The sequence below is a fragment of the Echeneis naucrates genome, chromosome 22 (genome assembly GCF_900963305.1).
Source record: "Echeneis naucrates chromosome 22, fEcheNa1.1, whole genome shotgun sequence".
In the NCBI taxonomy this organism is placed as follows: domain Eukaryota; kingdom Metazoa; phylum Chordata; class Actinopteri; order Carangiformes; family Echeneidae; genus Echeneis; species Echeneis naucrates.
Genome location: NC_042532.1, coordinates 3,055,667 through 3,073,738, shown reverse-complemented (window position 1 = coordinate 3,073,738; position 18,072 = coordinate 3,055,667). Strand labels below are relative to the sequence as shown.

General features: G+C 39.1%; 1 protein-coding gene across 2 annotated transcripts in view; it reads left to right on the top strand.

Moving 5' to 3' along the window:
* The first annotated feature begins 17,241 nt into the window (after positions 1 to 17,241).
* The window catches only part of gabrr2a (gamma-aminobutyric acid type A receptor subunit rho2a), a 56,237-nt gene continuing 55,406 nt past the window's right edge, over positions 17,242 to 18,072 (top strand). Inside the window, exon 1 of one of the 2 annotated variants that reach the window (XM_029493803.1) lies at positions 17,242 to 17,356. In XM_029493803.1, the coding sequence (XP_029349663.1) occupies positions 17,242 to 17,356 (115 nt within the window). Of the gene's footprint in view, positions 17,364 to 18,072 lie in introns of both variants that reach the window. The other variant, XM_029493802.1, reaches the window with a different exon arrangement.

Here is an 18,072-nt window from a genome sequence, read left to right as displayed (position 1 = left end):
AAAATAAAGACTACAAGGATTTTACTTCATAGCATTCTCCTGAACTTGATGTTTTCTACTGGAAATGGAAAAAGCAGAAGTTCTTATCCAGATATAAAAAAATGCAGTGGCTGAATAAAGTGAAAGAACCATAGTAGAAGAATAGATCAGACCCAGCCCTCACTCCTCCTCTTCACCTGCTCCTCCAAATAAAGTTTCTTCATGTGTCTTCGGGTAACTTGTCAGACAAACTGGAGGCTTCAAACTACAGGGCACAAGCCATTGGTTGGGCTAACACTTGTGCACAGCCAATAAAGTTGCACACACTTTCTGTGAAGCATTTCGTCATTTTTTATTAATGTTATTGTAGATCTCAATCTCAACAAGCTGTTGAATAACTGATATGGCTGAAGTAGGATCCAGATTTGGAGGATCATCAATGCTGAGTTTTATGCTGTTGTATCCAGGCACTGTCAGACTTGCTGTAAAGCAAAGAAAGGTACCAACAGTACTATTATTAATATCTCTCATCATAATATGAAGGCTGAAAAGTTCTTTTACATTTCTGCAGACAGAGCTCAATTCCAAACACAAGTTGTTTGGAATAACTGACGCCAAATAGCTTCTGGTTCACCAAATTACACCAATTTTTAACAGTTTAAAGGGTCATATATGATCTATAAGAGATCTAATCAATACAACAAACCTTGTGTCACCTCCTCTGGGGCAATTCTTTTAGCATTAGTTTTCTATTTCTACTGTTATGTACTGTTTCTGGATAGGCAGCCTATTCCCATCAATTTTATGTTTCCACCCATGTCTCTGCTTTTCCTAAGGGGCCTCTGAAGGAGGTTCATTCATGCTAATGTTGCCAGAGAAGAAACAGCTGATGATAACCCCACCAGTCCAGACACAAGTCCAGACATCTGGGCTCACATATAGTCCAGTGTTGTGTACTGAAGACGGCTACAGACAGCTGATCCCTAAATTACCTGTCCACAGACATTCTCTGTTGTTTCCAGCAGGAAACAATCCCCATAATTCCTCTGCAGTGTTCTGGGCCTGCCTCAGGGTCTCCTCGGCCAGTCCTTCAAAAGCATCTTGTTCTGATCAGGAACAAAGCCATGTAAACTTAGTCCATCCCAAATTAAAGCTCATCAGATCTGAGCTGCATCTATACATCACCTGTATCACCTGGAGGGGGTTTTTGATAATTTCAGTATGTCCTTTGCTGTCAGCAGTGTTGTCAGCTCTGGTGCTCTAAATAGAGTTTACTGGCTATTCAAATGTTGGATTTGACTTTATGATAATTTCATTTCTATACAGTGTCTATATATTACAATGTAATCTATTAAATGATTGAAAAATCCATAAAATGGCTAAAAGTATATTTAAATATTGCTGTATCACATTTTCATCCATAATGTGATCCAGCGTGTCTCACTTTCTTTCCTGTCAGTAATGTCACACAGTGTAAACTGCTACCCTGCGCTCCCAGATTGTGGAAGAAAATATGAACACAATTGTCCCTCTGGAGGTAGATGGACTGGGCTTTGTGTTAACAATGCAATAACAATAATGACAATACTAACAGGCAATCTGTTGTGGATTTAGGAAGCAGGTGCAATCTGAGGGAGCTGAACTGATAAGTCTCTGTATTATGTTCTTGCTTTGTGTTGTAACTGACAGCTGAGACAACACAGAGCAACTTTCACCTGAGAGAAACCAGATAAAATCAGCACACAGTCACTGTGTTCTGGCATTTGCCAAGCAGCTACTTCAGCTCTCACATAGATCCAGCAAGGCCACTTCATGGCCCTGACTCACGCCTTTCATGTGCCATTGAGCTTTTGATGTATTTAGCTCTTAATGTTTAATGTTCTTAATCTGTCATCCAGTCCTGTAATGCTGCTCCATAATGTTAAACTCTTGCTCAGACACTGGCTTTCAGTTCCTTATAGTCCAACATACTTGACTGATATGTTACATTATGGAGCTAAATGGATCAGAGGAGCCATTTGCTATGAAGCCAAAGCTGATCCTTCTGGGCTGATCATGCTTAATGTTAAGCATAAGACATGATGCAACTGAATCCATGCAAGTGTTTTAAGATAGAATGGAAGCTCGTTCAGCTGCTCTGTGCCATTATGTTATATAATTCTAATGCTGTGCTGCTGGTAACACCTATTTACAGGACATCTGCTGTGCAAGGGACTCATTATACATTTCACTTTGAACAGAACTCCCAAACATGTGTAAGAGGAATAACATAATATATGTGTGTGAATCAGTAGGATGCATGAGGTCAGATCTACTTATATAAATTATTCCTGCTAAATTTCTGTGACTGTCATATGTCACTGCGGAAATGAAAACCAGATAAGATGTTCAAGTGTTCCTACCTTTAAAAACAAGTGACACGTGTAATATATCTTTTGGGATTTTCACTGATATGTGACAGATGAAATGCATCACAGTTTGATTTAGGGAAATGGGGTGGAAAATGGCTGATGGCTAGAGTTAGGGGAATGACATCAGAGCAGATTTCAGCAGTTATGAAAACAACAAGGATAAAAAAGAAGGCACTTCAGAAATGGGCCTCAACTGAATGACAACCCACCTGTCAGCCATCAGTTTATCAGCTGCGGTTTTGAAGCCCACAGTTTGCAATTTGCAATATTCTCAGATTTGTGCACTCTGCCCTGCTTGTCAGGCAGTTTGCTGTGTCCTGATGTTCATCAACCGTTTTAAAGAAGTGTTTAATGTTGACAAATAACTCCATTTACTCCATTCTATTCAGTTTCAAATGCAAAGCCAATTGTTTACAATAGACGACAAAGGTATAAGCTATTGAATGGTTTCATTTCATGACTCTTTGTCAGAAATCCTAACCCAGGTTTCTGAAGGTTGTTCGCCAAACAGTGTTGATGTTTTAGAGGAAACTCTTAATGGTAAAAAAAAAAACAAAAAAAACAAAAAAAACAAAAAAACAACAACCAAAAACTGAAATGCTGAATTGTTTGACATCACTTTAAGACACCGTTGGTGGTGGGGTAGCTGTACACAGCCTGTCCATCTGTATTCTTTAGAGTGGAAGTCAACCATTAACCTGTTGACTGGAGCTTTATCAGTAAATATTTGCTAGTTGCAAATATCATAGTTTGAATGGCACATGTGATTCATATAGTTCTGTCTTTCTTTGGACAAGAGTCACGATGATACAGGTAGCTAGCTGTGTTGGGCTTTAATACAATCTTCACTTTACACCCAAGGTTCATTCGAGTAGTGATGATAAACCTGAAAAGTAAAACTATAAACGCTTTGCAGAGCAGAAAAAAACTGCAAAGTAATTTTTTCTCTAGAGCCTCTAGAATTCCATGTTATAGACAGACTACAGTATACTACTGGGAAAGGACAGCCATGATTGCTGGCAGAGGTCCAGTTTGAAAGGATGGGAAGCAGATAAGGTACTGCTCTGGGCCACCGGCAATGGTTGGCTGGCTCACAGTGATCACACATGGAGAGGCAAGTAGAAGTTAATCACATTGAGGTTTAAATATGACCCTTTCATCATAGCTATGTTTGTGATCTTGAAGGTGCCAATTTTAACAATATAAATGCAAATTCTGGGCCTATTTTCCTCAGAATATTCTTCATATGTCTTCATGTGTTTCTTTTTTTGTGAAGAGTATAATCTCATCGAAATCAATTCAAGTGCCTCACAGAGCGACAATGCAGTGAAATAAAATCTTGAAATCCAAAAAAAAGACAAGAAAAAAACGGATAGTGAAATCTAAAATTAGTCTTGAATTGGTTATTGACAAGAAACATGAATCTTACGCTGTTTTAAAGAGGAGGAAGACGGATTAAAAGTCACACAATTTTCAAACAAGAAAAACTTTCCATCACCTTTGCATTTTATGAGTGTATGTGAGGGAGAGAAATGTCTTGTGTTTAGATCTGAGGTTGCTGGAATGGGGTATGGCGGATATGACCTGGTACCAGTCCACTTCATTTCTGCAAGTGGACATTGTAGAGACATGTTCTGTTGTATTATTAACTGAGTCTTGTACCTGCATTTGAAGCCAGCCAGTGGTGAGAGAGGCCTAGATGAAAAGACAAGTGGTAAATAAAGCATAAGCTATAATCTGCATGTCTTCATGAAAGGAATGATTTTAATTGCGAATATCATTCACGATGAAAGAAAGTAAGCCTGATGACTGCTTTGATTTCTTTATCGTTTTAACCACAATCAAATTCATTTCTTGTGTGGGGATCTGCATTCAGTGACTGAGGCACAGCAGTATAAGGTATCAGGCAAAGTTCATTTTGGTTTGGCGGATGGAGATGGGTAGGTGGAATGAACACACCTTGTCAGAGGCTGATCTATACTGGATGTAACGGGTACCTCCTACATGAACCGTTGCCCCGTGATGCTTCTTCTACTATGTGCAGTACACTATTTCTGTGCAAACTAAAACACGTGATGGTTTGCCAGCAAATTGTGTACACACACTGTTACACACAAACTGGAACTAAAAACATTCCTGTTTAGAAATAATGGAATGTAGTTTAAATAATGAATTATAATAATATTGGATTACATGTATTATAATTAAGTTTGAGCTGGATACTTGGCTGAAACATGTACCCAGTACGGATATAGCAATTTTGACGAGTATGAGCACTATACGAGTAACATGAGTCATTATCCGTGCTGGGCTGAAGGAAAATCCTCCTCAGGGTGTCCTGTGATAGGACAGAGTGCAAAGCGGCATATGAAGGCCACACCCGCTGGAGGGGAAAACAATCGGCGACACAATTTAAAATACACTGTCCTGTTTTAATACATTATTTCATGATTTCATGATTAATTTAACAGGCTAGCTGTACCGGAGAAAAAAACTGTACAATGAAAATCTCACATCTCTGGGTCTTTCTCATTGTCCCTTCTGTTTGCCTTCATTTTCATGGAGAAATTATCCCACTGAATTGCCGGAGGTGTCATACATCAGTATTTACAACTCCCTGATGGAGTCCCACGGTAAGATCAGCATTTAACCTAATAGCGCTTAAAAGTAAGGCTATATCTATACTACTACATCATCATTTTAAAACAGCTCTTTATAAGCAAAAACTTTTAAACCTGCCCCCCTTTATACATTATGCAGATGATTGAACAGATACGGATAGTGGTGTACTCGCTCATCCCTTATTATAATTGCTCAGATTTTTCATCCAGTCCCATCATCACCCAAACCTGTTTGTTAGGTCTGTTGTTTATTTCTGATGTATATCATAAACACAAAGTTACGTGTGGTGATTGACTGACAAAATTGACTCCAACAACAGCAGTTGAAATACTTATGAAAACACATAACCCTATACCATTCTGGGGTCACACAGAAAACGCCACATAAAACAGATTGGGGTTTGTGGCCATACATGTAATAACGTACTGAGATATTTTTTTCTATATATCATTAAACATCATCCTTGCTCTGCTTCAAATATAACCTTATACAATAAAGTATAGATAACAAGCTCTTTAAGCTTGACTTAAATTTCCAAAGTGAACCAATCTGAAGGTCTCCAGTAAATCCTCAACAAACTCAGAACGTTTCCACCATGACATCATTCATCCACACCAAATTAATAATGTAAAGCAAATGTAATTCATCAGCTTCTGTTACATATGGGTCCATAAATGATATTATAGTGACCAGGGATGATATGATGACTGTTAAACATAACGTTTCTCTTCATTAGCATTGATAGAGACTTGTAACTCCGAATGAAGCGTCGTTCAGCAGCTCACGGATTGGGTCTACTGCTCAGATAATTACGAGCTGCGTTTGTCACTGTGAATGTAGTCAGGTTTGGATGAATGCAGACTGCTGTGGATAGTGTTAAAAGCACTTGAAAGATAAAATGTATCAGCTGGCAGCCGTCTCTGAGAGGGAACACAGCCCTTCTGTCAAAGAAAGGAGACAGCTTCTTACACCCAAATCGTACTTTGATAGTGGGCAATTTGAAAAGACTCCAAAAGCTCATTAATGCAAGTTTAACATGAATCACACTTAAGTGTTGGGAGAAAATAAATTAAAGCTGTAAGCGATGAACAGACCTGAGCACACCTGTGCAAATTGGAGCCTCCTGGATTTGCCCGCCCCCAAATTACTTTAACTCTTAAAATGTTTCACCAGGTGGAGGCGTTTGATGATTGTCCACCATGTAAAACTAGAGAGCACTCATCGATGACATGTCATGTTATAACGGACAATCTGGAGAACACACTCTGTACCGCTCATGTAAATCAGATGGTATTTGCATGATGAGGCTGACTTTCTGTGTCCAGTATAGTATGTAGCCCTTTAAATAGGACTCACTTTTGACAAATAGAGGAGTTTGGTGAAAGTCCAATTGTTTCCAAGAATATTAGCTGCTTAGTTTGGAAATATGACATCATGTCATTGAGTAAAATGAATGTTTCTAACAACGTCAGCTACTACTAATGTCTATCAGAAATTTCATTTTAATATGACAGTAAATTGGAACAGTTAGTTTAGCTGCCAGTGTTGCAGCCTTAGAGGTGAAGAACACCAACATTTATCAAAAGTAAAAAAGAATATTTAGTGTACAATGCATGTGTTAAAAAAAAAGTGTCTAACATTAGCTGTTATGTTGTGTACAACATAGCATGTACAACATGCATTTCCTATAAAAATTTCCAAAAATTTTTGCTGCTAGGTTTGGCAAAGCATCATGAACTTCTTAATAAAATAAATATCCACTTTTAGCTGATATGTTACTGACATAGCATTTCAAGTAAAACAAATATCTCTAACAACATTTAGCTATTAATAATGTCTTTAAGAACATTCATTTCCATAATTCAGGAAACTTGAATTGCTACATTATCTTCCAGCATTGCAGCCTAAATTGTTGAAAACATGTTTTTAAAAAGAGCTCTGAGCATTCAACAGATGAATTGGAAAAAAAAGTAATATTAGCTGTTAAGTTTGGCCATGTAACTTATAATTAAGCAAAGTTTAGTTAATTAAAGTGAATAAATGCATGATTTTCTATCCATTATCTTTTATTAATAAAACATGGACGTTTTGTCTACTGGAAAGGTTACATTTGCTAATATAGTTCCCTGTTCCTGAACTTTTCCAACATTAGTTGCTAAGCCCAACCATGTAACAAGCAGTTTATAGGAAAACTTCTTTCTTTCATGGTTACTTATTTATGATAATACGACAAATTCACTGTTACAATTGTGACATTATCAAATGTGAAAATTGTCTGAACACCAATGACTAAATAATTAATTTTTCAGCTGAACCAAGAGTCAAAGTCGAATTATTCACTGCTAATTTCCTTTCCTGTTTTTGAGAGACTCTCAGGATTGAATCGTCTTCATTTCAATTGCTGAAGCAAAGTCCACTAAATAGAGCTACAAGAACGACAAGCTAAGAGATGACATAACAAAAATATTGAAGGGAACTCTGATACTCAGTCTTATCTAGGTTTCTCGGCTGTGTGAGGATCCTGCTTTTGTGTTGTCAGTTTGAGTTGGAAAAGTTCATTTTAGACAAATACTGTCACATGGAGGTTTATAACTGATAAAGTTATAATAATACAAATAAGCTAACTGTATTATGTAAACTTGAGAAAGCGTGTCCTAGTAGAAAGAGTTTCCAGTTTATCTTAATTCATTTAGCTACAAACAACCACAGATTTTAAAATGTTGGTAATGTGACAATGTTACTGTACTAAGTACAGCTAAGAGTCAACTCCAACGATAAAACTCAGCTCAGCTAAACATACAAAATACCAGTTAGATATCATCAACAGTCAAACAGGAATTCAAGGATCCTGTTTAACTTTCCACTCTCTGGTAAACTCCCACTACAGATTATTTCTTAAGCATATGTGAATAGTCTTAAATATCACCATATTTCATATCCTGTCAAAGAAAAAATATAATTCTGGCCATGCTCCCAAAGCAGGAATTTGAAACAGTGAGTCCAAGCATATTCTCAAACCACAGATATACTCCCACCTGGGTTAAAGCATTTTCCCAATGGTTTGGAAGGAGGAAAGAACATATATGACTGCATGCAGCCACAACGAGAAGAAAGGCTGCGCACTGTGATTGTTTGCTCTACCTCACTTGTAGGGGAGACTGGGTAAATTGAGCCCCCCCCCCCCCGTTGCTAGGAAACCATAACACAAAGTGAACATGTGACCAATGATTTAGGAGGAAGGCATCATTTCATGGAGTCTGTGAAGGTAAGAACCACATGGAAAAAGTGGTTAGACATTTATGTCCAAAAAAACATTTTTCACCCAAAAAAGTGAATTTAGTTGATTGTAAGTTTCATGAGGTTTTCACTTAGACCAAAATAGATAAGTTTGAATTTGTTTTATACATCAATTTTAGTATCTATAAGCAACAAAATTAGCAAGTCAACCTAGCATGAATGTGCACAATTTTAGCTGTGGGGGCTAATAAATTCAATATGGTAGCTCTGGGGTAAGTTGAGCCAATGGCTCAACTTAATCTTGACCAACACACCCGAGAAACAGGTGTTGGAGGCAAGTCACAAAAAGAAAGAAAAGAAGGCTAGAGAAATACTCAAGAAACAGGATGCAAAGAAAAAAACAAAAAAAACAAAACAAAACAGCAACCCATTATGGAAAGCAGCTCAGTGAGTGACGACATGATTCCACTTGATACAGACCAACCATGAGAGTTCTGAAATGATGACGATGAAAATACTGAGCTTGCAGTTGGGGACTTTGTAGTTGTAAACTTCAAGGGCAAATCAAGAAATTACCGCTACATTGGCTTGCTGGAGAAGGTCGAAGGTGACGACTTAGAGTATAAGTTTCTGAGAAGAAGCAAAGCTGGATATGGTAAACCAAGCTTTACCTTTAAGGAGAAAGATGAGGGATTCTTCCCTAGAAGAGATGTAATTGCAAAACTCCCCAAACCTTACAGAGTTGTTGACACAGCAAGGAGGTCCCAGCAATTTATATTACCCTGCAACTTGGACAGGTGGAATGTTGAGTAAAGGGGAAGGTGGGAGATGGATGGAGGGAGGGGTGGATGGAATGAGAGTAAGATGGAGGGAGGACTTTAAGGAGGATGAAGGTGTCATGATTGACAGAACTATTTTGTAGCCTGAGCCTTTATCGATGTGTGTTTTTGGCATTGGATTGGACTCTCGTGCTTGGTTTGGTCATGCAAGATTTTTCTTTAAGTGTTGCCGACTGCAGTGCCAGGCTCAGTTTAGTTTTTTTTTTTTTGAGAAAATAATAATAATAATTTTTTGAGAGGGAGTTTGTGCCTTGCTTCACCCTGACTCTGTTTCTTTTTCTTAAGGGTTTTGTGTGCTCACTTCATGACTGTTAAACGAATATTGGAGGAATAATTTGTAATGGCCTATGTTAAGTTGTTATAAGAGTTCATGTAAAAATGTTTTGAATTGAATTGAATTTTGAATTGTGTATGAAAAATAAAAATACACACACACAAGTGGCTTTTGTTTAATTCAGTATGACAAACATGTATTACTGTGGAATATCTTAACCCAGGCAAGAAGGGAAGAGAGGCGGGAGGTTAAGGGAGTGGGCTCTCTCACAATCTTGCCTAAAAACACAGCCATGAATAAAGAATGGTACCAGAACATCATCCAAGAGCAGTTTGGTGATGAACAATGCCTTTTGATGGAAACCAATTTTGCTGCTAAGTTTTGTGTTTTTATCACTCTACAATATGTGTAAAAAAGTCAAGGTGAAATCCTTTATTATTTTGTTTCTTCTTAACAGCGGTCCATGTGTTTATTTTCAGCAGTTAATGAACATGGAATTATGCAGTAAACAAAAAATGGCAAAAGCTTTTTGCATTCTTGTGTAAATACCCTTTACCTTGATGGGATTTAAACGTTTTGATGCTTTCAGGATTGCTCAGTACATATATAAAATAAATATGATAATGGAAATTCATTGAAGTGATTAGTACAGTTACAGAGAAATGAAATCCACATATAGTGCTTACTCGCCATAGATAAACACTAAATGGACAAAATCCAAAGGATTTCTCTGTGCTGCTGAGGCAGGTAAATGCTCTTAATTCTTCTACAGGCATTATATAAACTGTTTTGGAAGAATAAAAATATGTGAAGATTTAAAAGGTATTACATTTTCTTAACAAAGATACAAATTGTTTTACAAAATATATAAATTGGCAGTAAGAGGCATAAATTATAAATATATACATAAAATATTTAAGAGAAACTATTGGGGTAAAACAAACAGAATACATACCACCAAAGACAAAAATGTGTGGCCTCTTGTAGATCACAATTCTCACTTGGGCCATGCCATATGAACAAATCAATGATGTATATCTGGGCAATGAAAGTAGACTGTGGAGGAGAAATGTGGGACCAATGTTCCCTGTGAGTATGAAGGTGTAAGAGTGAGGTTATGCAGCCAAGACAAAAAGTAATAAAAACTTCAAACACTGTCTCCAGTTCTCTAAAATAAAATAATATTTGTTTTAGGTGATATAGAACTTTTTCCTTTTTTGTCTAATTCAGCTGAATGCCATTCACCATTTGTCACCCTCAAGACATCCAGAGACACTGATGATTGTACATATGTTTGATCAAGCTCTTGATGACATATTTCTAAATACAAGTATAATGAAAATAAGATGCCTAAAATGATGCCTTTGGGTATTTATAATACCAGTGTGAATCAGTACACATTGATATTGGTCTATACTGGAGAACAAAACCCTGATACCACTGCAATGACTGATTTGGTCATAAATGTGATCTGCTCCTCCTCCAAGTCAGGAATTCATTATCCAATGATGATGGTGAACTTTTCAAACCTCTGATAGAAAAGCCCCAAATAATTTTATTCTTCCTTGCCACATGAGTATGCATTGCATTTTCTCATAGATTAAAAGATGTGCTGCTGTTTATCACTTTTTTTGTGAAGCATAGTTCATGGCAGCAGACGTGCCTGTGAAGTCCAAATGTGAAAAGTATTTTAACGAATCTTTAACATGCACCTTCAAACTGGTTTTCCTGACTGCAAGAGCTAACTCCTGATACCTGACAGTTAACGTCAGTTGAATCATGAATAAGATCTTCTCATACTTTTTCCTGCCAGTATGTGAATGTTTAAATCATGTAACAATATGAACAAAAACAATGCAGCAATGTTAGCTGTTAGTTGAAATTGATCGTTCCTTATCCTTTTAGACGTGACTGAGACAATTGCAAAGCCTTATCACGTGTGCCAACCAGGTGATTAGATGAGCATGCAGTGTAATATCAGAAGCAGTAGAAAATATAAACAAAAACAAAATTACAGTCCAAAGAGAGTAGAAGGTCATTTGTGACTTAGCAGAGCTGACTCAGTGCTGTTCTGAAAGTTGAAATTAGTATTGACCTAAATTTAGGGCAAAGGTTATTAAGTATGGTCGGTTTGAAGCTTAGGTTTTTAATTAAAAGCTGGCTTGGGGCATACGCTATCGTATATAGTGTCTGAATTAATCATGTAAGAATATGAATATTGCAGTCACAAGCAACACACGCATTTTTCCTTGTGCAAAGCTTTTGTTCAGCCCCAGTTAGCCATGACAAACCCTATTAACAGCAAGAGAATGGATGCAGTAGGCACTCAGAGCTTTGCAGATAAATTAACCTGAAGGCCCTATCCCATTTTAATATGGAGATGCCAGACCAAAGTTTTTACATAATTCATCCCGTCCCATGGCAGTGTTGGCAACAAGCCAGATCATTCAGTGGGTGATTGAGAGCGAGCTGCCTGTCGTTCGGAAGTGAAATCCAGGATAAGCTGCATTTCTCAGAAGCTGCACGGTGGGTACTGCGGGAAACTGTGGTAAAGGGAGTCGGATGTTGACTCAGTGATGCTGTTAGGTGAGTCAGAAAAATTGTGAAGCTCTACGTGCATCCAGGGCTGCACGTAGAGCTTCTGCTGCACTGCCATCTAGGTGGCTGGGAGTGTGTTTGTGAGGCAATATGGTAAAAAGTAAGTGATTCAATACTGTATGTAGTGCATAATTCATGTGTGTAAATTAAGATAAAGCGTTCCTTTATCTAAATAATATTTCAGTGACTTTATCAGTGATTTATTAATTAAACAGCATTCTACATAAATTAACTTAACGATAGAGGAATTAATTTTATGAGAACTGTAAATAAAATTTTGCTTTGAGCTGTCAATTCAAATTCAGCAGCACAAAGGAATTATCATCGATTTTTCTTAATGAACAAGTCATATCAAGAAAGCTGAGTAAAGACTTATGCACACATCAGTGGGATTTTTCATTTTTTAGCACCGTTAATTAAATATTCAATGTTTATCTTATATTATCTTCAGCACTGACTCACTGCAAAGTTCTTCGTATGAGGATGTAAAAATTGTTGAAGGAAGCTTTCAGCATAAGTTCAAATGGGAAAGCCAATCACATCATCACACTGAGGCTCTACATCTCATTGGCCCTAGAACATTTAAACCACAGCTGTTTTTCCACTCGCTCTTTCTGCTTTCTAACCATGACTCACCTTCATGATTCTAGGGGCCAAGCTGATCGTCCTGACCAGCTCAGTTCTTAGCAATCCCCATCACCTCCAAGAAGATGAGAAAGCAGCTAATCGGCCTTGAATCCACCAGCCACTTTGGATCTGTGCCAGCTCATGGTTTGGAATTTTCTTTAGCTGTTGCTGATGGTTAAATTCCAGTACCAATTGCATCATTCAAAAGAAGTTATCCGCACTTCTTCAACCTGCCAAGCAAAAAAGGCCCAAACCCAATCCTCCACCTGCCCTTTATCACACTTCACTGAAGATCATATTTTGAGATACATTTATGCAAAAATGCAGTTCCAGAAGATTCATTTTCCATCTTTTTGGTTTCAGATGTGATTTAAGCAATTGCAAAGCCTTATCAGGTGTGCAAACCACATGATGAGATGAGATATAAAATATACCAAGCAGTCAAAAATATCAACAAACAAAAATAAAATTGCAGCCGAAAGAGAGTAGACTCATTTGTGACTGTTAGCAGAGCTGACTCAGTGCTGTGGAAATTGTGGAAGTTGAAATTTGTATTGAGCTAAATTTAGAGCAAAGGTTATTAAGTATGGTTGGTTTGAGGCTCGGGATTTTAATTAAAGGCTGGCTATGTTGATGTTTGAATTAATTATGCAAAAATATGAATATTACAGTTATAAGCAACACATGCATTGTTCCATGTGCAGAGATTTTGTTCAGCCCCAGTTAGCCTTGACAAGCGTTATTAACATCAAGAGAATGGCCGAAGTAGGCATTCAGAGCTTTGCACATAAATTAATCTGAACTTCTTCAATGTGCCATGCACAAAGGTTCAAACTCAATCCTTGTTCTGTCCTCCATGACCAGTCAGGTTTCCTCTCAGCAATGAATGAACTCAGCATCATATCCAACATGTAGAATCCCAAGCCTGGGACATTGGCTGGGATTGGCTCCAGCATCCCCCATGACCCTGAAACAGATACGTGGTAGAAAATGAGTGAGCTTACCTTTGGGAAGGGAGGTTCGTACTGGAAGCCAGGTAGGTTTGATTGGCTAAGTATTTACATGCAGTATTAGTCTAATTTGGACCGCTTTGAAAGGGCTTAATGCCCACTGGGAGGGGCTTAAGGATTTCAGTCATGATGCCTCCTGGCGTTATGACTGAAAGACCAAAAGCAGACGAAATGGGTTTTCTCTGCAGGGTTGCTGGGGTCTCCCTCAGAGATAGGATTAGAAGCTCAGTCATCTGGGAGAGACTCTGAGTACAGCTGCTGATTCTTTCCATGCGAAGGAGTCAGTTGAGGTGGTTTGGGCATCTGATAAATTTGCCACCAGGGTGTCTCCCTTGGGAGGTGCTCTGGGCAAATCCAACTAGGCGAGACCTCAGGGCAGACCCAGGACAAGGTAGAGACAGTATATCTCCTCACTGACCTGGGAGCACCTCGGGATTCCTCTGTCAGAGTTAGCTGCGGTTGCTGGGGATAAGGAAGTCTGAAACTCCTTTCTAAAGCTGTTACCCCAGTGACCTGACTTCTGATAAGGAGTTGAAGATGGATGGATGGCCTGCTGGGCCTCAAAGAGTGTTGGGATAAGAGGGTTCACTCTGTTATTGGGGAGGTAACAAACTTCGAGACAGTGGGAAAGTGATGCTGAGTTATTGATGAGGGTGAGTTTGTAGCTTTTCCTTTTTATCATAACTGAAGGCTTCTTTTTTTTCTTATCATCATCGATTTGTGCTTTTTGTTTTAAGTATTTGTAAACACTTGCACCTTGAACAAATTCAGGTCCAAAGCCTGGCCCGTACTCCCATCACTCCTCCAGAGTGAGGTGGTAACTTCCCCTACTTGTAGCTGTTGGGCTGTCAGTCCTCATGAGCACGATCTTACGACCAGTTGGTCTACCGCACAGATCAATGATCTCTGTATGTGGTGAGAATCAAGCATCCGACTGCAGGTGTCTTTTAAATTGCTCTTTCAAATCCACATATTATTTCTTCCATTTTATTTTCTTCACACATTTATTATCATATAATATCTATAATTTTCTGCTTGCTTTCTAATAGCCATATTTTGCTTTTGAACTTGTGTTTTCATGTTGCATCACTTTGGATCTTCCATTTCTGTATAATGGAACACTAAAATTTCATTCTACGTTGTACAGCATCAACACTGTCCTATTCACCAATTTTTTGATTAATATTTCAACAGATTTGAGGGGGGTCAGACTGTAAGTAGTCCGGTCCAGCCAGGAGTTGAACCTACTGTACTCGCTGCTCAGATTTCTCCCACCCATGTGTTGTACTCCACTAACCATTTAGCTGTCAGATGGTTCCTGTTCATCTAAACCAGCTCTACATTTGTGTCATCCCACACTGAAATCAATCTCTTTAAACAGCACTACCAACCCTTTATTGAAAAGTTTCCACATTGATGCTCATTTGTATCTTTCCTTATTGAGCCATAGTATGATGGTCACTCCTTGAGAAAGTCACTCCTTGAGAAAGGTTCCTCAAAGAGCGTTCTGAAAAATGTTTTCATATTTCACATACAGTTGTTAAGTCATAATTTCCTACAGCAGGAGGTCAGAATGATAACAATGACAATTTGCACCATTACACTTGATATCTTTCCTGACTTTGTTCTTGATGATGCTTCTTGTTTAATAAAACAACCCAAGAAAGGAAAGAAATTGATGTTTGGTTTAAGCACTCAGGACAAAACCTGCTTTGAGGTTGATATCACACAGCCTCTAGTCTATGGTCTTCTTTGTTAGGCTTATCTTAACACAAACGCAATTTTATGCACCACTTATTAGACCTGTTGGAGCTGCATGCTGCATCATAGAGAATGCATGACCTTCATAAATCAATATTTTATGAATGAGTACTGTTTTATGGAGCATTTTCTTTCTGCAAGTTGTTTGAGAAGCAAGTAGCACACATTGTAGTAGGGCTCATAGAGGTCAAGTGAACTTTTACACAAAACAATACAATTTTGTATTTCCTATGTGACAAGTTCGGTAGAGGATGTGTTATCACAGAATACTGTGATATGTCAAATAAACAAACTTCTCCCTGAATGCTTTACCTCACTGCGTTGTGCTTATGACAATTTGCATTCAAGTGTTGGTGCATTTTGCCAGCCCAGGAACAAAGTCAGTCACTGTCTCAACCCATTCACCCACTCCAGTTTCTATTGTTCTACTGCAGGCTGAGAGAGGAGAGCAGTGCTGCAACACCCAGCAGGCTGAGGAGGACAAAAGACTTTAAGTAAGGACCAGGTTTTCACAATGCCCCTTGATCGGTCCCAGTAGTGTGTGGACTGTACAATGGAAACTGGGAAGTTCTTTGTCTCCAGGGTGAAGCAGCTTCTAGTGAAGTAAACTTAGGTGTCCAGCCGTAGTTTGACAGCATTCCTCTTGTACTGCTACAGTTTCTAAGCCTTTAGAACACATAGGCTAAACTGGAACCTAAATTTAAGCTACACACCAACTGGCTATTTGACACACAAGAGCCACCCTAATGTGTTACTTCTGCTTGGTTTGAAGAGAGCATTCAACAGGGGTAGAAACCCTAAATCACCACTCCAATTTAAATAATGTTCACGATCTGGTGCTTTCCAGAAATGCTGCTGAAAATGGCCCCATAAAACGACCGTTGCCTCCTGCTGGAATAAGGTCTGAAAGACGCCCACGGTGAGAAGTTGCTTTGAGATTTAGCCCGGCCTGTTTATGAAATGTTTCCACATGAAGTGCATTTACTTTCGTAGTTCACATTATGTTTGTAGCTAAGAGGCAGTTTAAAGTGTGAAGATGCACATAATATTTGCTGGCAGTATGAAAACTACAGAATGTTGGCATTATCCTGGACAAATAATCTAGTGTTAGAGAGTGAAAACTACATCCAAGATTTCATTTACTGCTTTTAAACTACACACCAAGGTCCTGCTCTCAAGGACATAATGACATTCTGGAAAGGGAAACGGAATCAAACCAGCAGCCATACTGTATGCCTCATGTGCTTCTGCTGAGTGAAATGCTAGGGGTGTATGTTAAAACTGCTCCACCACATCGCATCCCTGATTGGAGTGAAACGGGATTCCTATGATGGAGGTTTTATTTACAAGAGGGAGGAATAATCTGCCTCTCTTGTTGTGTCATGCCAGGCAGCAAATGATAATCCTTGCATGGGCGTGCATGTGTGTGTGTGTGTGTGTGTGTGTTCTTCCTTGGAGCATGCAGGCTACAGATGTCCAGCCTCTCTCTCTCTTTCTCATGCTCTCTGTGTGTGTGTGTGTGTGTGTGTGTGTGTGTGTACTCCCTTGGAGCATGTAGGCTACAGATGTCCAGCCTCTCTCTCTCTCTCTCGCTCTCATGCTGTGTGTGTGTTTGTGTGAGTGTGTGTGTCGTGAGGGGATGGGTGCAGACAGTGCATAGGATCGCACACACACACGCACACACACACACACACACACACACACACACACACACACACGTACACGTTCCTTTCGCGCAGCGTCGCGTGGCAGAGAGTCTGGTGCCATGACCGAGGACGCATCTCTCCTCTGCTGAGCACCATGCGCTGCCGGCTGACCCCTGCTGGAATGAACCGACGGAGAGGGGCTTTCACTGGACTCACCTGTGGATGTGCGCCGTCACGATGCCTTATCTGACCAAACCTCTGATTTTACTTCTGTGTCTGCTCGTTACCGGTGAATGCCGTAAGCACGGGCACCGGGTGAGGAGATGGACCGGCACCGTGGAGACCCAGAAGCATGGCACGTAAGTGTAGGGGCAAAAACACGCAGGACACACAACAGGTAAAATAAGGTTTGGAGTTTTGTTGTCAGGATATTTTCCAGATGCTGGTTAAATGACATTGTGACCAGGGCCCGAGGAGAGATGTTTAAAATGCAGGGGAATAGTTGGTGGATGTTTGCCATGTTATTTTAGTCGAAATTGTTTACATTTTAAGTTTTAAAGACTGAAGTCAACAATCCAATTGAGGCAAATCACGCCAATTTCTTTTTTTTTTTGTTGGCAGGTAAAGATGCAAAAGAAAGTCAAAGATTTATCTTATATAAATCTGGCATCTAACTTTCTTTGACCCATTTGAATTGTCTCTGAATCAGATCGGGATGTGATGCCTTGGTTTAGTAGAAAGCCACAGGTCACTTCTGAAGCTGTGGTAAGGGTGTGTGTGTGTGTGTGTGTGTGTGTGTGTGTGTGTTGGGAGTCTCCTATTGAAAAGCACACTACTTTCTTTAACACAATCATCATAAAATGATTGAACTGTACTTATTCCCAAGTGAGAGGAAACCTTAAAATAATGTAAAAGGTTCAAACGGTATTTTGAAAGGCGAACCTGCTGTACTGCATCTGTCTATTTGCTGGTGGACGGTGATGGATTTGCCTGTAGTGCACTGACCTGCAGGTGGAGGTCTGGGTTCAGGACAAAGACTTAGGGAGGCAGTTGTGTCTAGAGCAAATA